This window comes from Eumetopias jubatus, unplaced genomic scaffold (assembly GCF_037043125.1).
Source record: "Eumetopias jubatus isolate StellerSeaLion01/CBP00866 unplaced genomic scaffold, mEumJub1_p1.0 scaffold_11, whole genome shotgun sequence".
Classification (NCBI taxonomy): domain Eukaryota; kingdom Metazoa; phylum Chordata; class Mammalia; order Carnivora; family Otariidae; genus Eumetopias; species Eumetopias jubatus.
Genome location: NW_028274817.1, coordinates 16,192,089 through 16,218,407, shown reverse-complemented (window position 1 = coordinate 16,218,407; position 26,319 = coordinate 16,192,089). Strand labels below are relative to the sequence as shown.

General features: G+C 40.8%; 1 protein-coding gene across 4 annotated transcripts in view; it reads right to left on the bottom strand.

Moving 5' to 3' along the window:
• GPC3 (glypican 3) overlaps nt 1-26,319 on the bottom strand; it is a 402,420-nt gene that overhangs the window by 183,128 nt on the left and 192,973 nt on the right. For all 4 annotated transcript variants that reach the window (XM_088028917.1, XM_088028918.1, XM_088028919.1 and 1 more), the window contains one exon: nt 5,398-6,092. In XM_088028917.1, coding sequence (XP_087885043.1) covers nt 5,398-6,092 — 695 coding nt within the window. The remainder of the gene's footprint in view (nt 1-5,397; nt 6,093-26,319) is intronic.

Here is a 26,319-nt window from a genome sequence, read left to right as displayed (position 1 = left end):
GAATGAATTCAAACCCTGATTGTGCAGCTGGAAAAACAGCGGAGAGTAAGACAGGATATTAAACAAGATGGTAAACACCGAGTTAGCCTCTGTTCAGGGAATGGAGATTCTGGTGAAGACAGAGGTGAAGTATTTGAGAGAGCCATAGAATGATGGTTAAAAGCATGAGCTTTGGAGTCCAACAGGTCTGGCTTTAGGTGTTAGCTTGGCTACCTGCTAGCCAAGTGACCCCTGAGCACGGCAACATGGTCACGGTCATCTTTCTACCACTCCTTGTGGCTCCTGGTGTCTATCGTGGTGCTTCTGCAATGAGCACTCATTAATGTTCCCTGAAATCAGTCCTATTTCAGATCATGCTAAAATAAATATCACAGCGAGGAAAGACCGGGAGGAGTGGTGGTAGGAAAGGTTGCAATTTTGCCCACCGTTCAGTGAAGCATATAACAAGCCAAGGTAATGAACTTGTGGGAGAGGAGGAACTAATGCCGAGAAACTCTGAGATGAATCAATAAAGAAAGTACATGAGTACAAATGGGAAACTGACAGGGCAAACAGCCGCATGAGGATATGTGAGCAACGACTGTGGGGGGTACAGGAAGTAAATGAAATCAGAGAGACTTTTGGGAAACTTTCTGGGAGAGCAGTAAACATCCAAACTGTTGCTTATTAATCCTTTAATCAATGGGTAGGAAACGCACAACGGTTATGCCTCTAATCCATACACTGGTATGTGGTGATGACAATCAAAATGGTTTCCAAATAAAAGCAATTGCATTTTTAAAAGAAGGCTGTCGCATTTGACAATGGGGTTGTGGTGCGACAACAATGTTGAAAACACACGTACTAATGACTGTACATATTTGTATTTGCTTCAAGGTGTAAGACGCGGAATTCAATAATGTGCTGATAAATTTAACAGTGATGCTCTCACCCAAATACTATTAAAAACCTGCTCAGTACTCACTTGGGGCCATGATATTTAACCTAGTTCACAAATGTAGATAAAGAGTCAAGATGGATCTATTTACAGTCCCATCATTTAAACCTTCTTGGACATCTCAGCACAAATTTTCTCTCCTTCCCTTTCTTTCCTCCCTCTTCTTTCTCAATCTCGCTCAGTCTCTGTGCCTCTCTGTCTCTCTCACACACACGTGCACACACACACACATTTTCACACAATATTTTAGTCACCTCTTTGGACAAACATGACATGAAATGTCCTGGCACTTAAAAAATAAGTTTAAGGGGCACCTCGGTGGCTCAGTTGGTTAAGTGGCAGCCTTCGGCTCAGGTCATGATCCCAAGGTCCTGGGATTGAGCCCCATGTCGGGCTCCCTGCTCAGCAGGGAGCCTGCTTCTCTCTCTCCCTCTGCCTGCCTCTCTGCCCACTTGTGCTCTATCTCTCTGTCAAAAAACTAAATAAAATCTAAGAAAAAATAAGTTTAAGAAGAACTCATTGTCCATCTGGCACTTAGAAAAATGTAGCAGAAAACGTACTAGACCGGGTTTAAGCGAGCACCTGCCATGTGCCTTGAACTCTGCCAGGTACTTTGTACCTATCATTTCAATTCATTTCCATATATCAATCCCATTTTATAGATGAGAAATTAGAGATCCTAGCATTGCCATTAACTGTCATTCACTCCCAATCTCTGGGCCTTACCTTATCTTCAAAACAAGGTGGCTGGATTTGTTCCCAAAGGAGTATCAGAATCAATTGAGGGTACTTTTAAACTGACAAATTCTATGGCTAATTCTCCAGCTTCTCCACAGACCTGTGGTATCAGAAGCCCCGGGGTTAGACTTCAGGAGTCTGTTTAACATGTTCCACAGGGGATAGCAATGATGAGCCCAGTTTAGGAACCAGATGTTTACCACCTCCAGGAGAGCTGCCAGTGAGGAACACGCCCGACATTCACTCGCATGCCTCCACTGGGTAGGTGGAAGAAGTGAAAACTATCTTAGGGAAAATGAAAGCACTAACAGGCTGTACTTACAAAACTTTAATAGTGCCTGGTTCACTTAGAAGACCAAAATGTCCTTCATAATCTGGGGAAGATAGAAGCCACCAAAGCAAGGAGCAAAGTCCCAGTATGGCAGGACTTACGGCATGGCATATAGCTGGCTAAAAAGGTGGTCTCATCAGAACTCAGAAAGAGCATATTTTCAAAGAGGTCTCTCACCACAACTTAACCTCAAACAGGACGGACTGGCAGGATTTTATATTTTATCACAACAGGAAGGTGAGGGTGCTACAGCAGAACCTCATTAATGCTTTAGTTTTAAATCAGCTTTCGCTCTGGGGCATTCTGTGGGGTTGTTAACATGAATAGACTTCTGCAGTCTCCCCAACCCTCACTTCCCCTCACCACCCCCATAAACAGCCCAGCCCCCTTCTGGCCTGTACAGAGTATGGGCTGGATCACACCTGGCCAATGATTCCCCCACCCCCACCATTTGGGATATATTACTTAGAGTTGGTGGTCATAAAACAGTAACAAGGCAGAGTTTACATATGCTTTCTGTTCTAGTTCAGGCATTCCCTGGGGAAGGCAGACTTCACGCTCTCATAACCAGCTGGGAGCTGGGAGCAATCAGGCCCTTAATGGCCAAAACAGAAAGGGACTGCATCACTGAGCACCTCTTGACAGCCAAGGCCTTTCTTCCTGAATGATAATGACATGAAATGTACGCCCTCTTGCATGAGCGTGCATGTGGGCACATGCGCACATGTGTGCACGCACACACACACACACACACACACGTATGCACCTAAAATACAGCAGGTCTGGCACCCTGAAATAGCTATCCAATTTAAGTTCATGATGTCTTTGCAAAATCCTAATGGAGCTTTTAGAATGAAAGTGGGGAGTCTAATGGGAGACAGACCAGCATGGTAGTTAAGAGAAGCACCAGACTGAAGCCGCAGAAGACCTTGGATTCTAGTCTTTTGGGCTCTTCCATTAATTATATAACTTTGGGCAAGCCTCCCTGAACTGTATTTCTTCATTTGTAGATCAATGGGATTGGACTAGCTAATCTCTCATGGCCCTTCCAACATTCACATTATGGTGAAATGTCCACTATGGTGAAATTTATTCAGCTACACATCTGTCTGTCAACTAGACTGACCTTTGTAAGACTCAAGAACTATGTCTTGGGTAACTATGAATACCCAGCACCTGGCAAAGTGCCATGAACAAAGCAGATGCTTAATAAATGTTTACTAAATAAGCCTTTACACCTAGAGCCCCATCAAAACAGTGCCCTTAACCCCTTACCAGTTCCCCACCCTATTTTTTGTGTTTAGAAGCACCAGAGGAGAATACATGTTTTCAAGATTCATTATGTTGCCGTGAAGTGACCAATATCAGAGGCAACATTTAAACATTCCGATACCCTGTCTTTAATATTGTCTCCTCATTTTTCCTCTCATTAAAGACACCTCCACACCCCTGGCACCCTTGCTTTGTGTCTGACACATAGTGGGCCCTCGATCACTATCAGGTGGGGGAACTCACAAACACATCGATTTCTCATTTTTCTAGTTCCATGAGATTTACTTTTGTAGAAGTCCCCAGAATCTGGCCTCAAATTATAAAGCAGTCAAGGGAATAATTAGCCACTGAAGAACACTATCGTTAGATAGGACATTTCTGTTCATTTTACTATAAAATATTTTCTCAGTAAATGTGTTTTAAATGGCTAACATTGTGAATGGGGCAATTAGAACAGCTCCGTGAGTAGCCATGCTGCCGCTTGCACCATTTCTATCCTCCTTCCTAATTTAACTCACCAAAGAAACCAATTACCCCCATCGCTTTGTATTTCCCGAGTTTAAAGCCAGACTAAATGGCCCAATCTGCCCTCCACATTCCGGGTAAGCAATGGCTCTGAGTACACAGCAGTTGCACTGTGTAAACGCTAAGAGTCTGTGTCAACCAAGCCAGCCCAGCCTGGGTCTGAATCACAGATTCCCCCACCTCCACTTAACAGCTTTGAGACCTTGCACAAGGTATTGAACCTCTTTAAGCTTCATTTCCCCCTGTGTAAAATGGGGACATTATTAGGACCTATCTTGTGGACTGCTGTGAAATAATATGTGAACTGGCCAGCAGAGCACCTGGAATGTGGCTGGAGCTCAACAACGGTAGTGTAGTATATGATTTTGCCACCTCTGTCTACAAAACTGGCAGCATTCAGGGATCAGTCACGACCACCTTCATGGGATCTGCTGGTAGCTCTTTGTCGTGGGTTCTGCTCTGCGCTGGAAAGTGGGTGTTTCCTGTGGTTCTGAATGTGTGCACTCTAGCTCAGCAGGTGCAGTGTGGCTGAAACCAAGCCAACTGCTGCCCCATTAACAGAACTGTCCTGCCCCCATCACAAAGCCCATCAGGGGTAGACTGGTATAACCAAGGCTGCGAAAACAACAGCTGGAGCACGCAGATGCTTTGCCTCACCTCTGTTCTTGTGTAGGTTGAGTTAGTGGGTTCTGGCTGGGCCTCCTGTGTTTAAAGGCACTACCCAAAAGGGTAATATGATATACGCGATTAAGAGCATGAGCGTGAAATCACAATCAGAAAAACTGGTGATAACATAATTAAAGGGAAACCTGATCCATTTCTGGATCATGGCTCTTCCACTAACTAAAGCTGGGTGCCCCGGGGTGAGTTAGAGTTTCACTGAGCTTCAGTTTCCTCATTTATGAAATGGAGATAATTATACCCACCTCACAGTGTTGTCAGGAGGATTACAATGACTAACAACAATGGGAATGATAGCTAATATTTACTGAAGACTTACCATGGACCACACACATGCCAAATGCTTTAACACATGTTATTCCCTATGAAGAAGATATTCTTTTTAGCCTTATTTTATGAATCAGCAATATGAGGCTCATAAAGATAAGATGATTCACCCAAGGTCTCACAGCAGTTAAGTAGGTGGAGCTAAAATTCAAGCCAGGCATTATGACTCCATAGCCTGTGGTCTTTTTTTTTTTTTGGAAGATTTCTTTATTTATCTTAAAGAGAGGGGAGGAGACAGAGAGAGAGAGCTTGCACAAGCAGAACGAGGGGCAGAGGGAGAGAATCTCAAGCAGACTCCCTGCTGAGATCAGGTTCCCAATGCAGGACTTGATCCCATGACCCATGAGATCATGACTTGAGCCAAAATCAAGAGTCAGACCCTTATCCAACTGAGCCACCCAGGCGCCCCATCCATAGTCTGTGGTCTTAATGTGCTGCCTAGCTCCATGAGATCATTCAGTCCCTCTACCATCTCTGCCTACCCCCTGATCTTACCCTGACTTCTCTCTCTCAGCACCCGATGCTGGCCAGACTGCCCCACCTCAACAGGACCCAATTCCTTAGAAAACTGCAGACGAGTACTCACCGTGGTGGTCAGCTTTCCTCCGTTCTTCTGGACATATTGAATGGAGTCGTGAATTGTCGAAAAGAGACCAAGCAAGACATTCTCCATGTCATAGATCCTGTACATGCCATTCACCAGTTCTTCCAGAGACAGAATGTATTCTCTCCAGTACTTGTCAATCTCCACCACACCTGCCATACAGCCTTGCATGACCACGTTGCAGTAGCCACCACAAGGCTTGACCATCATCAGTCCCTGGCAGTAGGAGCAGTACCACATTCTGGTGAGCATTCGGCCACAGTCTTTACTGAACTTCAGGTGATCAGTTGTGTTGATCACCTCAATTCCGAGATTCAGGGCCTGGAGGAAGATCCTAGTGACCTGCAGTGACTTGGAAACCTGGGTCATGATAAGCTTGGGGAAATTCCCAAATACTTTCAGGTCACGCCTTGCCCCTCGGAGGCACTCATTGATGTCTAAGGCCGACTCAGGCAGGCCAGGGTTCATGAGCTGGGTGTAGATGACAGGAAACAGGCTGTCAAACAATTCATTGACCATGTCATCCACGTTGATGTCAGAGCCCAGGATGTAGAGAGACACGTCGGTGAAAAATTCACCCACAAACTCAAAAGCTTGTGGGGTCAGGCTCGGATAGTTGTTCTTGAACATGGCGTTGGTGTAGTTCTTGGCATGGCGAACAACAATTTCAAAGGCCTCTGCAAAATAAGAGATACAGAAATGCCCAGAGATTAAAGCTTGAAAACACAGGGTGCAACTGAATTTGAGATTTCTCTATTGCTGTGGTGATTAAAGTCCCATTTGCCTTAAATAATTGACTCATATTCATTTCCAGCATTACCTCTACTCCTGCGGTTGTTTGCTCCTATAAATCAATTTTCCTTTCTGAACATGAAGTCCAAACCCTGATGTGCACATAAATTCTTAAACACACAAATTGTATTTCAAATGACAAAAGCCAGGATTCGGTTAACATTTCGGCCTCTCACGAGAATATCGATTAAAAATTGGCTAAATGAGAAGTTATTTCTCTTTCTCTCATTGATTTATTCAGTTAAAAAGAAAATGTATTTCAAGACATTTCATTTTTAGACAGAGATAAATATTTGGCAACAAACCATATACTACCATATAAATTCACATAACAGTTTTAAGCCCGTTCAGCCCCAGAGGAGAGGCAAGGTCTTAGCCGAGTATAAAAACTATCACGAATTTAATCATTTTTGGTAGATTTTCTCAAGATAACTTTAAAGGGAGCTCTCTGACAGATTGTCAGACCTGAAAATGAAATGTATCCCCCACATGGGTATCTGAATGGAAAAAAAAAAAACCAATCCATGCACTTATCTATACATTTGATATTGCAAATAACACCTCTGGTATTTGCAAACCAAACATCTGGAAGGATGACTGCTGAGCTTCCTTGGTAAAGTTTGGCTTCCAATTGGCTTGGAAGCCTTATCTATTCTACAGAGACTATGAATTCAAGATTACATCTGCTGCCCCTACCCCCTGGCATAAGGCCCAATTAGTGTCATTGGTTTGAGAAAGAAAGTAGTAATGTCATCATCTCATTTTCTCCAAACTGAAACACTCAAGACACAAATTATCCCAAATAATCAGAGTTCCACATTTATATGAAGGAAAGGAAAATAACCATAATGATAGGTTTTTCAAGAAATAAGACAGCTTAACAACAAACAAAAATAACCAAGTATCCTGAGACATTTAAAATGAACTTAGTACTTTTGTTTCCTTCCAAAGTGCAAAGGTCCATGACAGATGTAGTCTAAATGATGCCAATTCATGAGCCTTGAAAAATCAAATTATTACTACTTTAAGACTACTAGAGAGACTGTACTCCACCAGCTCCTTGGGATCACTTAGTCCAATATCGCAGTCATCTGTGGCAGAAGTGAGCTCTAGGTTGTGCCACCACCATCTGCCCCAGATCCCTCACAAGGTAGAACACGCTTGCTAGATTCTTCCCTTGGGCTTATGACATGCCCAGCAATGGTGAGCAGATGCCAGTGTAATTCTACTGGGCTTCCAAGCCCACTCAAGAAAGTTAATCTTCATTTCCATCAACTGCTACATGCTCATTTGTTTGTTTTGTCCTATTTTGTTTAGAACATAAGGCAATTCCTGGAGAAGTTATCTACTTTATGGCAATTTCTTCCTAACCCCACATGCTACTCTAGTCTCAATCCTTGCATCTAAAGGTTGAATGAGGCCATGAGGCCAAGAGATCATCCAGCGCAATACAAAGGATCAGTCAATGAATTCTTTAAAATCATCAGAAATTTGGAGATTTAAAACTATTCATTCATTTTAATTTCAGCTACCAATCACGTATTATATACTAGGCTCTGTGCTAAGTGCTAGGGGTATAGAAGTGCTGGGTAGATGGAAATAAATGATAGACCATCCCGTCTTAAGATTACTCACGAACTATATGGTTTGGTGTTTACAAAGTATTTCCAAGAATATTATGATATCTACATTTTACAACAATCTTCTCAATTTGATATTGTGATCCCCATTTTATGGTTGATGGAATTGATGCTCAGCATAGTTTAAGCACTTTCACAGGGTCACATAACTGCAAAGTAGAAGTAGTCAGCTTCAGACTATTGTCTCCCAGCAATGGTTACACTCTAGCTGCCCTCAGCCCTAGAGCCAACACACATATCCTCGAAAATCTTTGTAGAAAGTTAAGTTCCTTTAAAAGTTCATTATTTTCCCATTGGCTTCACCTCTCCAGATGGAATTGTATTAGAAGAAATTACAGCCCAAAGACCGACAAAGCAGAGTCGTACTTTCACCTTTGCTTGGGGCAGCATGAGGTACGGGAAGGAGGACTGCTACCCTAAAATGAATTCTCTACAAGGCAAATTTCATCTCTTCATCCCACAGTGCGTGTGTTCTCTAACGTGCAAGATATATGACAGTGAAATTCCATAGACTGTACTGCCATAACCTTTTTTTTTTTTTAAGTTTCTGTTACTAGCACTGCTGGATCAATAGAAAAAGAAAATTACAAAAGATCATGAACTCTTCTGCAGAAAGAATAAAAACAATGCAGATGGCAGGGCGAAAAGGCTCCAGTTCACATCTAACCTCAAGCGCACATGTGCTCCCTGCTCTAACTTTCACAGCTCGGAATCCACTTAGCACATCTCTGGGTTTTGCCCAACCCCCTTATTTCTACATCCCAGGACAACAGACCAAACCATAACTGCTCAAGCGAAGGCTCCTTGGGGACTTATAGGAAACAACACGAGGTGAAAAGTGATGCTCAGCTTGAGGTTGGCAACTGGAGATTTCATGAAATGAAGCCAAGGGCTAGAATTACTGCAAGGAAGTTCAGCCCATTGATTTTTTTTTGGGGGGGGGGGTCAGATAATAATGTACACTTAAGCTAGGGGAGGATTCCCTCTATGTCTTTCCTGGAAAGGAGTCAAGAGTTATATCCAAGAAAAACTGGAACAATGTAAAAATCAGAGCTATAAAGAAAAATTTGGCACTGAACAAAAAAATATATTTTATACTATATAAAAAGATAAATGATACAGATAAATAGAGCTAATAAACTGAGTTAATATACATCCCAATATAGCAAGTTTTCTCAATTTGTAGATGCCCCCATCACTATCCTGGGCACCACTATTTGGACACACTCTAGTGTTGTCAACATCCTCCTTAAATGATGGTGCTCAAAAGGGGACACAATTATCCAGATGTGGTTTGACAGTGAATTTTGCAATCAGGTTATTTATTATCTCTCTAAGTGATTCAACAACTTCTACTAACCACCCTCCTAACCTCTGGACATATAGCCTACCACTGTAGCAAAATGATCATCTTTAGTATTTGGTAATAATGTTTCTGTATTCCGACTCAGACAGAAAGAAATGTGTTTTCATGGGCTTTTTCAGAAGGCTGCATACTTTCAAAAAGGATATTATACTTGCAGTTGGAAGAGAGGAATGAATGAACAGCTGAATTCCTTCAAGCCCTTAAGAATAGGGCAATCCTTACAGAGGCAGGTTCTTTTTTCAAAGCACTTTTCCCCACATTGTAAGAATGGCAAATACTTTATAAAAACTTTTTAAATTCCTCAGATACATGCCATGTGATAAGCTGGACTCAAAATGGTCCTTGGTTTCAAGCACAGGTACTTTAATGGAAAAAGGAAAGTAACATTTGCGATGTACCTGCAGTATACATGCCGGGATCTGTGATAAGCTTGCTCATATATGTCTTCTCATTTAACTTTAACATAGCCATATGTACTTGGAATTATTTTTATTTGACTGGTGAGGAAACTGAGGCCCAGACAGGTTAAATGACTTGTACAAGGTACTACCTCTAATTAAAGGCCAGGTCCTGAATTTGAATGTAGGGCAGTCTCCCCCAAACCCCTTATTAATCTTACAATATCTACCACCTTTGAAAACTGGACATTGGGAGACTTCTGGTTTTGGCTCCAACATCTAAAGAGCCTAGAATTCATTGTTCCCATCCTCCACAACAAGACAATAGCTGAACAAACTGAAAATCAACAATTCTTCTTAGACCCATCAAGGAACTGAGGTCACAGGGCAAACTGCCACTCAGAAATAAGGGAAGATAGGCAAACACAGAGAATCACAGATATGATCAGCTTACCTGGAGCAGAAGCCACTAGAGCCATAAACTAGTAGGAACACTTAAAGGGCAATTTTGACAAATTGACAGAGGCTAAATGTGGACTAGCTTGAGACCTAAAAGCTCCTGGGCCCCCAGTATTATAAGCCCCCCATACCTCCATGAACTTATCTCCAGGAAACATACAGAGTTCTCATGGTGAAGATCTAAGAAAAGTCTCCTTGTTTTTCAGGCAGGGGGAGGGGGGAAATAATAATTTAGGAATACACCATGAGCATTCTCCATAACAAATACCTGTTCTCCAAAGAACACAACTTTACCAAAGCTTAATATACCTGGTAGACGGGCAATTAGACAAGTCTAGCCCCCTCTAGCCCTCTAGTTCTATCTTAAGGGAGAAAACAAAAGCTGAGAAAACCTTCTGAAGGTCACAGCCCAAGAACTTAGACTCACTGAAAGCCTAAGATTAATCATAAGATTACAGACCACTACTATTCCTCCTATAATTTACCACCAGAAAGACAAAGACCCTATTTAAGAAGGAGTTATTAGGGAAACCCAAAAACAATTGGTGAGAAAAAAAATAAAATAAGGGAACTATAGAAAACTAAAGCTTCTGGCATTTATAGCTAGAGCAAACATTAAATAGCCCAGTTCCATAAAAATTCACACTAAAAGTGTAATTACCTTAGTTCCTATTAGCCTATATCATGCCTTACTTTCAACAATCATAAGCCATGCTAAAAGGTAAGAAAAACAGTTTGAAGAGAAAAAGCAATTATCAGAACCATAATCAGATATGGCACAGATTTTGGAAATATCAGACAGGAAATTTAAAATAACTATTATCAACATGTTAAGAGCTATAATGAAATAAGTGAACAACATACAAGAACAGATTGGGTAATGTAAATACAACGATGGAAAATGCCAGAAATATAAAAAGGAAATGTTAGAAATCAAAAACACAAACAGAAATGAATCAGTGAGCTTAAAGAAATGTCAGTGAAAGTTCCCAAACCAAAATGGGGCGAGAAAAAATAAATAGAAAAGAATACCTAAGAACCGTGAGACAAATTCAAAAGGTGTAGAATATGTGTGATTGCAATTCCAGAAAGAGAAGGAAGAGAGGACAGTGAAGAAGAGATATTTGAGGTAATAATGGCCAAAAATTTCACAAAATTCATGATAGACACCATCCAAAGGCCCAGGAAGCTTAGAGATCAATAAGCAGGTTGAATATCAAAATACCAACTGCTAGGTATATCATAGTCAAACTGCAGAAAACCAAAGAGAAAGAGAAAAATCTTCTAAGAAGCCAGAGGATGAAAAAGTCATCTCACTTATAGAGGAATAAGCATAAGGATTATATCAAACATCTCATCAGAAACCATGCAAGCAAAGAGAGGGAAGTGGGGTGCCTGGGTGGCTCAGTTGGTCAAGTGTCTGACTCTTGATTTCAGCTCAGATCATGATCTCAGGGTCATGAGATTGAGCCCCACATCAGGCTGTGCACTGGGCATGAAGCCTGCTTAAGATTCTCTCTCTCTCTCTCTCTCTCTCTCCCCCCCTCTACCCCTCCCCCACCTTGCTCGCTCTCTCACTCTCTCAAAAAAGAGAGGGAAGTGAAATATTTAGTGTTGAAAGAGAAAAACCTGACCAATGTAGAATTCTGTTTCCAGCAAAATTTTTATTGAAAAGGGAAGGAAAAATAAAGACCTTCTCAAACAAAAATAGAAAAAATTTGACATAGTAGACCTGCCTTGCATAAAATGTTAAAAGCAATTTCTCAGGAAAATCACATAGGTCAGAAAATTGGGTCTACATAAAGAAAGGAAGAGCATCAGAGAAGGAATAAATAAAAGTAAAATAAAATATTTTATTTTTCTTTTTAAAAAACTTATCTAATAGATAACTGTTCAAAGCAATAATAGCAACAATGTATTTGGTGATTATAGGACGTGGATGGAACAGGAGAGAGAAATTAGGAATAATCTGTTATAAGGTACCTGTACTACCAGTGAAGCAATATAGTGTTATTTGAAAGTGGATTAAAATAGTTTTAGAATGTATATTGCAAACTTTATGGAAACCACTAAAATTTTTCAAAAAGACATATAATTGATATGCTAAGAGAGGAGAAAAAATGGAATCATAAAGAATGTTCAGTTAAAACCAGAGAAGGAAGAGAGAAAAGTTAAAAGCATCCATAACAAAGAATAAGTGCAATGAATAGAAAGCAGTTACAAACATGGTGGATACTAATCCAATTACATCACTAATCACTTTATTATTTTTTTTAAGATTTTATTTATTTGACAGAGAGAGACACAGTGAGGGAGGGAACACAAGCGGGGGGAGTGGGAGAGGGAGAAGCAGGCTTCCCACCGAGCAGGGAGCCCGATGCGGGGCTCGATGCGGGGCTCGATCCCAGGACCCTGGGATCATGACCTGAGCCGAAGGCAGACACTTAACGACTGAGCCACCCAGGTGCCCTGTGTCACTAATCACTTTAAATGTCAATGGTTCAAATACACAAAGTAAGGGCACCTGGCTGGTTCAGTCCGTAGAGCATGCAACTCTTGATCTCAAGGTTGTAAGTTCGAGGCCCACGTTGGGTGTAGAGATTACTTAAACACACAATCTTTAAATACACAAGGTAAAAAATAGAGACTATCAGAGTAAATATAAAAACAAGACCCAACTATAGATTTCTACAGAAAACACATCTTAAATATAAAGATACAGACAAAGGGATAGAGAAAGACATACCATGCTAACACTAAGAAAAAACTAGAAGAGCTAAATTAATTTCAGACTAAGCACACTTTGGAAGAAGGAAAACTATTAGGGATAAAGGGGTCAATTATCCAAGAAGACATAATCCTTAATGTGTATGCACCTAACAACAGAGTATCAAAATATGTGAAGCAAAAACTGATAGAATTATAAAGAGAAATATACAAATCTACAATTATAGTTGGAGACATCAACATCCCTCTGTCAGTAACAAATACATCTGGTAGATAATTAGTAAGGATATAGTTGAACAGCACCATCAATCAAATAGATCTCATTGACATAGGATACTCCATCCACCTACATCAGGATATACATTCTTCTCAAGCTCACATGGAACATTCACCATGATAGACCACATTCTGGGCCATAAAATACATCTTAACCCATTTAAAAGCATAGAAAACATACCAAGAATATTTTTAGACCACATGGATTTAAATTATAAATAAATAACAGAAAGATAACAAGACAATATCCAATCATTTGCAAATTCAACAACATACTTCTATATAACACATGGGACAAAGAAGTCTTAAAAGAAATTTTAAAATATTTTTAACTAAATTAAAATGACAATACAACTTACTGAAATTGGGATGCAATAAAAAAGAATGAAATCTTACCATTTGCAAGAACATGGATGGAGCTAGAGAGGCTAATGCCAAGCAAAATAAGTCAGAGAAAGACGAATATCATATGACTCTACTCATATGTGGAATTTAAGAAACAAAACAAATGAGCAAAGGGAAAAGAGAGAGAGAGAGAGACAGATAAATCAAGAAACAGACTCTTAACTCTAGAGAACAAACTGATGGTTACCAGACGGGAGATGGGTAATAGGGGAAATAGGTGAAGGGGATTAAAAGTACACTTATGATGAATAGAGTCACGTATAGAATTGTTGAATTACTATACTGTACACCTGAAATTAATATAACACTGTATGTTAACTATACTGGAATTAAAATAAAAAACTTAATTAAAAAAAAGAAATGGGTGGGATGCAGCAAAAGAGGTGCTTAGAGGGATATTTATAGCATTGAATGTCTAATGCATATACTAGAAAAGAAAAAAGATCTCAACTCAAAAAGAAACCAGAGAAAGAAGAGTAATATAAACCTAAAGCAAGCAGAAGAAAAGAAATAATAAAAATTAGAGCAGAAATCAATAAAATTGAAAACAGAAAATCAATAGAGAAATAGGGTATCTGGGTGGCTTAGTCAGTTAAGCGTCCAACTCTTGATTTCAGCTCAGGTCATGATCTCAGGGTCATGAGATCAAGCCCCAAGTCGGGCTCCATGCTCAGCAGGGAGTATATTTGAGATTCTCTGCCTCTCCCTCTCCATCTGCCCCTCACCCTACCTGTGCACACTCACTCTCTCTCTCAAATAAATAAATAAATCTTTTAAAAAAGAAAATCAATAGAGAAATCCAATGAAACCAAAATCTAGTTCTTTGAAAAGATCAATGAAATTTAAAAATATCTAGTCAGGCTAATCCAAAAAGAGAGAGCGAAAAAAAAAAAAACCACACTTTACTAATATGAGAAATGAAAGAGGAGTCAGTACTACTGATTCCATGGGTATTAAAAGAATAATACATAAATATTATGAACAACTCTATGGCCACAATCTTTATTTTTTTTAAGATTTTATTTATTTACTTATTTGACAGAGAGAGACACAGCGAGAGAGAGAGAGAGGGAACACAAGCAGGGGGAGTGGGAGAGGGAGAAGCAGGCTTCCTACTGAGCCGGGAGCCCAATGTGGGGCTCGATCCCAGCACCCTGGGATCATGACCTGAGCCAAAGGCAGACGTGTAATGACTGAGCCACCCAGGTGTCCCTCTATGGCTATAATCTTGATAAAACTGATGAAATGCATTGATTCCTTGAAAGACAAAACTACCAAAACTTACACAATGAGAAATTGATAATCTAAATTGGTCTGTATTTATTAAAGAAAGTGAGTGAATAAGTAACAACCTTCCAAAAGGAAAGAACCAGGTCCAGATGGATTCACAGGTAAACTCCACAAAACATATAAGGAAGAAAGGATACTAATTCTCTACAATGCCTTCCAGAAAACAGAAGCAGAGAGAACACTTCTTAACTCAGTCTATGAGGCCATCATTACCCCAATACCAAAACCAGATAAAGACATTTCAAGAAAGAAAAGCTATAGACCAATATCATTCATGAACATAAATGTAAAAATCTACAACAAAATATTAGCAAATCAAATTCAGCAATGTATAAAAAGAATCATACACCATGACCAAGTGGGATTTATTTCAGATATGCAAGTCTGGCTTAACATTCAAAAATCAATTAATGTAATCCATCATTCAATAGGCTAAAAAAGAAAAATCATAAGATCACATCAATAGGTGCAGAAAAAACATTTGCCAAAATCAAACACCATTTATGATAAAAGCCATCAGCAAATGAGAAAGAGACGGGGACTTTCTCCACTTGATAAAGTATACCCACAAAAAATTACAGCTAACATTGTACTTAATGGCGAGAAACTAGAGGCTTTGCCCGTAAGATCAGGAACAAGTCAATGATGTCTCTCTCAGCACTCTTATTCAACATTGTACTTAAAGTCCTAGCTAATGCAACAAGACAAGGAAATAAAAGGCATACAGATTGGGAAGGAAGAAATAAACTGTTTTTGCTCACAAATGACATGACTGTCTATGTAGAAAAATCCCAAAGAATTGACAAAAAATTCTCTGTGAACTAATAAGTGATTAAAGTAAGGTTGCAGGATTCAAAGTTAATATACAAAAACCCATTTTTTCTATATATCAACAATAATTAATTGGTATTTCAAATTGAAAACACTATACCACTCACATAAGCACCCAAAAAATGTAACATTGCTTCGGTATAATTCTAACAAAAATATGTATAAGAACAAACGGAGAAATCCTCCATGTTTATAGACAGAAAGACTCAGTATTATGGAGTCAATCCTTCCCAACTTGATCAATGGAATCCCAATCAAAATCCCTGCAAGTTATATTGTGGATATCAATACTAAAGTTTATATGGAAAGGCAAAAGACCCAGAATAGCCACCATGACACTAAAGAATAACAAAATCGAAGGACTGGAAATATCCGACTTCAAGAACTCCTATAAAGTTACAGTAATAAAGACAGCATGGTATTGGCAAAAGAATAAAGAAACAGATCAATGGAACAGAATACAGAGCCCGAAAAAAGACTCACAGAAAGGACACAGGCAACTCAATGGAAAAAGGACAGTCTTTTCAACAACTGGTTCTGAAACAATTGGATACCCATATGCAAAGAAATAAATCTAGATATAGACCTTATATCTTTCATAAAAATTAATTCAAAATGGATTGTAGACCTAAATGTAAAATGCAAAACTATAAAATTTCTAGAAAATAACATGCAAGAAGATCTTGATCACTTCAGGTTTAGCAATAAGGTTTTAGATACAACATCAAAAGTTCAATCCATGAAATAAAAAATTGGTAAGTTGGAATTTTTTTAAAAGTAAAAACATGTGTTATGTGATGTTAAGAGAATGAAGAGAAAAATCTGTTAGGAGAAAGAGAAAACAAGCCTCAGACTGGGAAAAAAATTTGCAAAACATATCTGATAAAGGATTTGTATCCAAAATATAAAAAGAACTCTTAAAATTCAACAGGAAAACAAACAACCCAATTGAAAATGGCCCAAAGATCTGGGTGGATTGATATCTCACCAAAGATTTGCAGATGGCAAATAAGCCTGAGAAAATATGCTCAACGCCATGTGTCATTAGGGAATTACAAATGAAGACAGCAATGAGATTCCGCTACACAACTCTTAGAATGGCTAAAGTTCATCACACGGACGATACCAAATGCTGACGAACCCGCGGAGCAACACAGCTGTTATCAAATAGTACAGCCATTTTGGAAGATAGTTTGGCAGCTTCTTATAAAACTAAGCATACTGTTACCACATGATCCAGCATGTGCTCCTAGATATTTACCATATTGAGTAGCTGAAAACTCATAATCACACCCAAACCTGCACATGAATGTGCATAGCTGCTTTACTTATGATTGCCCCAAACTGGAAGCAAGCAAGATATCCTTCAACAGGATAAACGAAAAGTGGTATATTCATACAATGGAATACTATTTACTGATAAAAAGAAATGAGCAATCAAGCCATGAAGAGACAGAAAGGAGCCTCAGATGTCTGTTTCTAAGTGAAAGAAGCCAGCCTTAAAAGGCTATACACTCTATGATTCCAACTATTTGCCATTCTGGAAAAGAGGAATGTATGGAGACCCTAAAATAATCAGCGGTTGCCAGGGCCTTGGGGGTAGAGAAGGGGAGAGGGGTGAATAGGCGAAGCATGGGAATTTTTAGGGGAGTGAAATAGTTCTGTATGATATTCTAATGGAGGATACAAGACATAATACATTTGTTAAAACTCACAGAACTATGCAACACAAAGAGTGCGTCTTATTGTAAATTATGGACTTTGGCTAATAACAATGTACTGGTTCATTAATTATAACAAATGTACTCCACTAATGCTAATAACGGTAATAACAGAAGAAACTGTATGCAGGGGAGAGGGAGCAAACAGGAATTCTGTACTATCTGCCTGATTTTGGTTTAAATCTAAAACTGCTCTAAAATATAAATATTGATTTTTTAATGAGAAAAACTGGATCTTGGAAATTAGTCCTTGATGTAACTAGTGACTAGAAATCACTGGAAAGTGTTAACTCACTCTGTCTTCTTCCTCGGTCTGCTTTGACATTCCTTCCACGAGTTAGGAAGTTTTAGCATACAATAGATGCCATATGGCATCAGTGTAATTTTAATTGGGAAAACCACCAGAAAAAGTTAATGGACCAAAACATCCAAATAGGCAACACGTTTCAATGTTATTTTCGAATACTGGATAATTTTTAAAAAATCAGCCACATAAAAATGGCAAGTTTAGGCTGTAAGAAAAGCCCCCATGTTTTCTAGAATAGCTCACAGAGAAGATACGCAAAGCGTTGCTCCAACTTCTGCTGGATTTACCTGATATTTTATGTTCCACATTAACTCGAATTGACCAAGCTTAGAAATAAGTTGCTATTAAGGATCAGCCATCTATTTGTGCAGGCCCATGACCAGACTGTAAATGGATGGAGCCTTTCTTTTAACTTTCACATGCGAGGCTTCTAAATACCAAGGTACATCAATCAGAAGGAAAGAAATGAGTGGGAAAACAATGAAAGCAATGTATTTTTCAAGGGCTATTACATATATCATTTCGTAGATAGAAACATATACATACACATACATACATACGTACGTACGTATAGATTTTCCCCCCAAAGGCTATCACAGACCAGGAAAGGCAATTAAAATGATTGATTGGAAGAATCTTCAGGAATGAATACCCTTAACTGCTAAAAATTACATGGTTCTGCAATCGGCCACACCTCTGCTCCATCAACCCTATTAGTTCTTATCATTTACCCTCCGCTAGCTTGTCTGAAAAACGAATTTGTTTTAACCTTCTGGACACTGTGATTCATGCATCCGATCATTTTTCCCTCTTCACATGTGTTGCTAGAACATACAGATGAAATTTATGGCCCGCCTCTACGAGGCATAATAAACTTCAGGTCATGCATCCGTCTCCTAACCTTAGTCCTGGTGCCACTTATCCCTATGTATTTTGGTCGCATTGTATCCTGCTCTTATTAATGTGCCCTTTTATAGGGCACTTTAAATTCTTTTGGGGACAAGGTAGGCTGTAAATAAACAGGTAGGTAGATAAATAAGGAGAAGGAGAGAAAGAGGAGATATACCTACCACCTCAAGCCAAAATATCACTTCAATAACGTATTCTCACGACTTTGAGTAGCAACTATAGAAGCGTTTGTATTCCTGCATGGCCAGACCCTTGTCAGGGACGCATCAGTAGCCCAGCACTGTCTTCCCCACAGTTGTCAGGGCCCGAGGTTGGACGTGCATGCATGGTCCTTCCAAAATCTTTTCTCTTTTTACTCTTGAGCCATATCTTAAAACTTTTGGTCAAATGTATATAACAACTTTAAAATTAGGTAGGCACTAATAAGGCTGGCTTCATCACAGCTCAGAAGACATATGTCTGTCTTCACACTGGATTCAGGAACAAGCCACCCTTGGGAAATCAGGAAGGTGGCGAAAGAGAAGAATGTAGGGGAACTCCAGATAGTTTGTCTTAACAGAACTCACTGGGGATCAGGAATTCATTTCACTGGGAACATGCCCTGAATAACTCTGGTCCTTCTAAGAGAATAGTGTGGGCTGGCATTTTTCATGCTGGACCATACCCTGCCCTATCACCTTGATGAGTTAGTTCTGCTTTAAGACATGATCCTTAGTCTTTTTTTCATTCTTTGTTGTCTTCCAGGCTTTCACTTGAATGAGCCAACTCTTGGTTGATTAGGAAATGTTCTTACTTCTCCAAGGTTCCCATGGTGAAGGAATAACACCTACCAAAGGAGGCATTGGGGTTGCATTCTTAGATCTTGCAGTTCACTCTTTCAAAAGAAAGCCCAATAGTATCCAAGGAAGGGAAGTTCTACCATCACTCTGAGAACCCACGACAAATAGTGAAAAAGCCCCCATGGTTCACCAAATCATTCCATAATTAAAATCTTTTCTTTTCTTAAAAAAGGTCCTTCTCCAAAGAGTTTATGGGGACTGGACATGGATAACTCCAAACTGTCATGAGAAGAATGGCTTATGTCTTAGCTAGACCAAAAAATCATGGCGACATTCTAGGTTTGGTTACTGTCTTCTCGACTTGCGAAATGTTCTTTTTATAGTGTGTGACCATAATTCCATACATCAAGGCTAAAGAGTTTCTTCTCTGAACCACCTACTCTTCCTAACCATGGCTTGGGAAAATACAAATCGGCTTTTGAAGACATATTGAATGCAAGATTCTGCTCCATAAAGAGGGAATGGCTTCATTTAAAGGTTCCAGTGCAAACATTCTGTTAGTGCTTTTATCTAATAAAATCCCGTATTTCTCTTCAGTATACCTTTAGATATTAAAAAGAAAGAGCACAAGAACTAGGGGGTCTTTTGTGTCGTCAGGACAATTAATGTGTTCCTTTGACCCAGTCTTGCTCTTGTTCGCTCTTCTTTCCTTCTTTAACCACTTAAGATACTAAATGAGTACCCTAAGAAAGGTCAACTGTCAGTAGTTTATGCAACCACTGTTATTGGAAAAAACTGCGTCTGTAACCTGTTATTAAGGATTTCCATGGCACTTTGTACTTCCACAAGTGCTTCACAGCCAAAGCTTCAGCGATTACGAAAGCACCAGACTCCTCTTCCCCGTGGTTACTGGAAGATGCCTTCCCATCCTTCCTCCTCTAACTAATGAGAATTCCCCGATCTGAGTCGACTTAGAATTTCTACACACTCCCCCCACCCTCCGCAAGGCCTTATTCGTTCATATACTCAAGTACTCACTGAGCACTCTCTGTAACAATTTTCTTTTCACTTTTTACACACAGAGCCATGCAACGACAGTCTGCTGTCTTGTGAAAGATAAGGTAAATCTTGGCTAAGAGATCCCAAGCCCCAAAGGGTTGAGGTATTGCTTCTCCCACTGAACCCTAACACAGTCTCTTAAGATGTCTGTCCAAACCAAATTTCAATTTGTTTGGGACCTAAATTATTACAGGCCCCTGATGTTATGGGAAGTCAATAATATTAACCACTTGCTAGAAACCTATTTAAAGACCACTTCTGAGGCATCTCAGCTGTATCATCAGATTGATTTCACTTGTGTAAAACTAAGTTCTGTTACAGCCTCAGTATACATAGCATATGCGGCAACACCAAGCACAACTGAAGTGTTTCGTGTCATTTCAGAGTTTAAAATGTCATATTCTCATTTAATTCTCCTCCTTATCTATCACTGGAAGTCAACGTGAGTGTATGTGGGCGGTGTGCACATGCATACGTGTGTGCAAACAGTAGTTCAGGGAATTATTATTATACCAACTTCACAGATAAAGCAGCTGAAGCTAAGATCCACTCTAAGGCATATAGCTACAACAGTAGCTGGTGGTAGCAACACAGGACTCCTATCTGTGCAATGTTTTCCCCATTATATCCATTTCCTTCTAGGGAAAATATTGCATAGCACATAAGATTGGCTTAAGGTATAGTAAGAACTAACATCCACAGAGCATTTATCCCTGCCAGGCAGTATTTCAAGTGTTTTGTGTGAATTAATTCACGTATGATCAGAACCATCCTATGAGGGGGGTATACTATTGTCTCCATTTTACAGATATGAAAACTGAGGCACAGAGAGGTCAAGCAACTTGCCAAAGGTTATACTGTGGGTAGGTAGAAAAGCCAAGAGTTGCATGCAAACAGTCTGACTCCAGAGCTTACCCATTAAAACACTATGCAATAATGCCTCAAGGTATGGGTAGCTTCTCTCCCCCCCTCCTTTCTTTTCTTTTTGGCTCAACTCTAAAAACAAAAACAAAAACAAAAAAAACCCTTAATATCTCAGTTGTTGGGCTGCACTGGGTTCACTGGACATTTCCGGAAAATAACTCCATAACCTGGGTAAGATGTGAGGAATACAGCAAAAGCCTGAATGATTCCAACTACTCACCAAGAACAGCAATTCCCTAGAAACACACCACCTGCAGTGCCTTATAGCCATGGTGGAATGGAAATTATAAGAAAATAAGTGAAAAAAGTCAATACTGTGCATTTCCTAGGGATTATTGATATGGGTATCAAATCTCAGATTCTCAGCTCTAATCGTAAAACTATGGTATTTAATTGAAAAAGCTGGCCTTTTCACAAAGGTCAGGCCCTCCCTTGAGCCACAGTTCCTTCAAAGTGCTACCGGCAGACAAGACTCGGGGGCCAGGATCTTGGCTGTCTATCAGGACTCAGTCTCCTGCAGGGGACATCGGCACAAGAAAACCCAGGGAGGGCCAAGGCCAGGGGACTCGTGAAGGCTGGCTTGATGAACTCAGGGGGAAAGAGCTGTGCAGGTGCACTCACCAGGTGTGGCAGCAGTGACTTGCAGCCAAGGTCAGGGGCAGGTGGGAATGGGGTAGACCACCAGCACGGGTCAACCACGTGGCTTGCCCCTGAGCTTGCCAAAGGAAGGAATGTCTTATTTTCGGCATGCTGCTCTTATATTCTAAAAACTTCATAAAATGACTTTTGCCTCCTCCTTAGGATGGAGTCACGTGTGTTTGTGCCTGGTATGAGACTCTGGGAAAGAATGGGGCGGGAGCAGGGGCAAAGCTCTTGTTTTGAGACTGACAAAACAAGTCAGCTGGTAGGAAGATGGCAGTGTTATTGTGAAGATGTCCCTGGGGAAGCTGGGCGTGGTGGCCTCCATTCCCCTCCCTGTTCTTATGGGGCCATCAACGTAGTGGGGCAGCTGCTAGGATCTGCAATTATGATTCGACAGCTGGAGAGTTTGAAAAATGCTGGATGCTTCTCAACAAGTCAAAAATGTTTCCATGCAGAAGAGAAAGTGTTTCACGATTTACTGAGCACCTAATAAAGAATTCTTCCTCCAGTAGAGGGGACTCCATGGAGCGTCTCAGGAATCACGCTTTTCTTTCTTCTTCCAGCAGGTGTTCAACAATTTCTGTCTGATATTGCCTTTCTTTTGTTTAAGAAGAAAATTATTATCATGTATCCAAAAAGACAGCATGTACATACTTGAGTACTGTCTGTGATCTCTCTCCTCTTTCATACTTCACGTCACCTCCTTCTCCACCTTGGTTTTTAAGATGTTAGTTAGTTAGTTAGTTAGTTATTTTAGGAAGAGAGCACATGCACACAAGTCCGAGCAAGGGGAGGGGCGGAGGGGAAGGGAGAGAGGGAGAGAATCTCAAGCAGACTCCACGCTGAGTGCGGAGCCCAGCGTAGGACTTGATCCCACGACTCTGAGATCACGACCTAAGCCAAAACCAAGAGTCAGACACAACTGACTGAGCCACCCAGGCACCCCACTCCACCTTGGTTTTTAGATGAAGAACCAATTCTACTGACATCTAGAATGGTGAGATGCAGTTGAAAAGATACCATAGTACCAATATAATCTACGAGGCAAGCCATCTCATCTCTCTAGGGCTGGATGGACTATTACTTGGTAGCTATTTGCACCAAACCAGCTAAATTTTGAGGCTTGGCTACTGCCTGAGTTCTGGTCTGTAGCCATGACTGGGGGCTTCAGCAGCTATCTGAAGAGCCTAAAACCCTAGTGCAAATTCCGAGAAGTGGGTTAGAGAAACATCTGTTTTATTGAAAACTCATTGATTTGCTTTTTAAATGGGCATTTCTTAAGACATCACTACATAAAGCACATTTGCTCCTTGTAGCAAATGCCGAATGCCACACACTCAAGAGTGACAAAGGAGTGACTCTGTGGGCCACAAGGGCGGTCTGTATTGTATTATAAAGCAATCACATGTAACGCTAATGACTAAGGACGAGGTGGTCTGATGGAATTTGACCTTCCAAACAATCGCGAACAGATGATTATTTTAACAAAATGTGGGCATGGGCTTAACAGGAAGTTATCCAAATGGAGAGCCAGTGATTGAAATAATCCTGAAATTACAACCTGGAAGAAAAGAGGGTGTGGGCAGAAGGACAAGCCAGCATTCCCACAGATATAAGTGCCTGATTCAGCTTCCCATTCTGTGTCGGCTGAGTACCTCTAGCAGCCATCCTATTGCAATGTGTGAGAGAGCCCCGCAGCCTGAGCTAAAAGCAGGAAGCCCGCCACTCAGTGCTAGCTCAGCTACTCGCAGCATCAGAGACATGGATGCATTTTGCTGCCATTTGTCCCCAAGCTTCTAAGGAACTGCAAGGCTTTATGTGCAGCAGTCCCAAGCCCATGATTGTAGAACTCTCTTTGGCAAACCTCCAGCAGCCCTGGCTACTCTGCTCCATTTCTACTCCTGATGAGGGGAGAAAACAGAGCACAGCATCCTCCTCACCTTCCCCATCGTCTTCCTCATAGCTTCCAGGAGTTTTGCCCTGAGTAGGTCACAGTGGATTTCCTTCCTTTTAACTGCGCCATCTCTCACTCCCCCCAAACTCAACTTAATATTTAAATCTGGGAGGGAATGGGGTGGGAGAGCAGGGGGTGAATCAAGGGAAGATAGGACACGGGACCCAGATCAATGAACAAGGGATCGTGTAAACGCTCCAGGTTCGATCCGTATAAAGGCAACACCTGTGGGAAAGGAAAATCAGCTGTTGGCCAGGCCAGCCCCATTTCTCTCTGCTTTGAGTACGCTGACATTTTCTGGGTTCAAAGAAAACAGCACCTCAATTACTAAACGGCCTGGGCATTATTTTAAAATAATGCTTGGAGTGATGTGATGTCTAAGTGGCCTTCTGCCAGGAGGACCTCTGCCATAGGGTTACATTCAAGAAAGCTTATTTTAAACAGGCATTTTTAAAATGGGCCATTGCTGTAATTCGGCAAAGTGCCTAGAAAAAGCTGATTTTGAGATTGGGCATTTTAAAGAAAATCGCTAAAATATAAGTTATAGTCACTTTCCCTAACGAGGCCTTCTTATCCTGTTGCCTAGCACTTTCTTTAAATATGCCTGGGGGCCCCGCGTACGGGCCTGGGGGCAGCCCCGATTTCTGGGCAAAGGGAGACAGCACAATTGACTGTGTCCTTGTTCACTGATCTAAGCGGCCTCAGCCAGGCTATAAATTCCAGCTGGTGGAGTCTAGAACAGTGGAGTTGACATCACCGAAAATTCTATCCCTTTAAAGAAAGAGACAAAGGAGAAGCCCCTCAGAATGTCACTGTTCCAGTTTGAGACATGTGCCACCAAAAAAAAAAAAAAAAAAAAAGATGAATTAAAATTCAATTTTGTCATTTTCCCAAATCTGCCCATGGATGGAAGTCACTAAGGGCAATGCCGCTGGCTCAGAATGACTGAACACAAATTAGAGAAGTGGATTCTTTTCTATTCTTCCTTTGGCTCTAAATACTTTGGGCAGGGAGCAGGGAAGGAGCTATGGATGTCATCTGGTGCTGGCACACCATGATGTCAACGGTTCACTGGAATATTGATATAAACGATGTTCAAATCGTCTCTGTGATCGGCTCATAATTAGCTTGCCCCATTCCTGTGCTAGGTCTTTAAACTTTTCAGAACCGTCGGGGTTGGAGTCTTTACTATAGAACAAGCTATAAATAACTCATATGCTGACCAATTATGACCTGCCTCTTTTCTCTGCGTCCCCCTCCTATTCCTGTATTTGATTTTCAGTCTCCTTTCCATGTGCCTCTCAAAGAACACCAAGGGAGCTCAGTGAATGTTGCCATCAAAAGAAAAAAAATGAAAGAAAAGTTTGTTTGCCACTTCTCAATGCTCGTTGGAGTCAAAGCACAAAGGTATACCGTCCGTTGTTTTTAGCCAAAGGGGCTATGGGAGTCAACTCACACCTGAGCTTGCCAACTTGTTTCCACAAAATGAGGTGGGCCAGATGACAATGTTAATTTAGCTGAGCAGACCTACATCAGTATTGGTCATAAAGATAGGTGCTGGTGTGTCCTGCCAGTGCGTACCTACACCAAGAAAGGTCCGCTGCCGACAAGCGACCCAATGAACACGCTCACTGTGATTGGTCCCGACCTAGCTGGAACCATGTCTCTAGCTGGAATCATGTCACCCAATTTGGCTGATCTTATCATCATAGCCCATCCCCCCCAATAAATGCTATGTGCTCCCTTTTCTTTCAGTAAAGTTTAAGAATGCCACAGCATCCTGGGAACCAGTGCTGATGTTGACAACCCAGGTGGAGTACCATTGGTTAACGTGATGTCAGCAGCCTGGTTCTGTAATGACTCAGTTACAAGTAATATCTGGACACACGGCATAGTCATTTGGACCAGGCACTATTCTATGCCCCTTACACTTATTACTTCATTTAACCCTCACAACCACTTTATGAGATAGGGTACTCTTCTTCTTCTTCTTCCCATTTTATAGATGAGAAAACTGAGGCTCAGAGAGCAGACGTAACTTGCCCTCGGCCACACAGCTAGAATTCAAAGTGAGGTCTATCTGGTTCCAAAGCCTGAACTCTTCAGCACCTCTCTCCAATGCCCAGGGTGGGAGCCTAGCGTGTTTCCTTGGAGAAGGGGGGGGGTAGTTTGAAATGCATATTCTCCATTACCGATACTTCAAACAGCATCAAAAGGGAGCATGAAATTTTTATTTTATTCTGTCGAATTTCTGATAGAAACAGAGGGAGCTAGTTTGGCTGGAGGATGCTGGAAGACTGGCTTCGAGGAAACCTCATGAGGTTCAGAGTCAAGTATATATTTTGCTCAGGGGTGGATTCACATCGACCGAGATCACAGAGGGTAATCTCCAAAAAAAAAAAAAAAAAAGCCCAGGGTTTGGGGG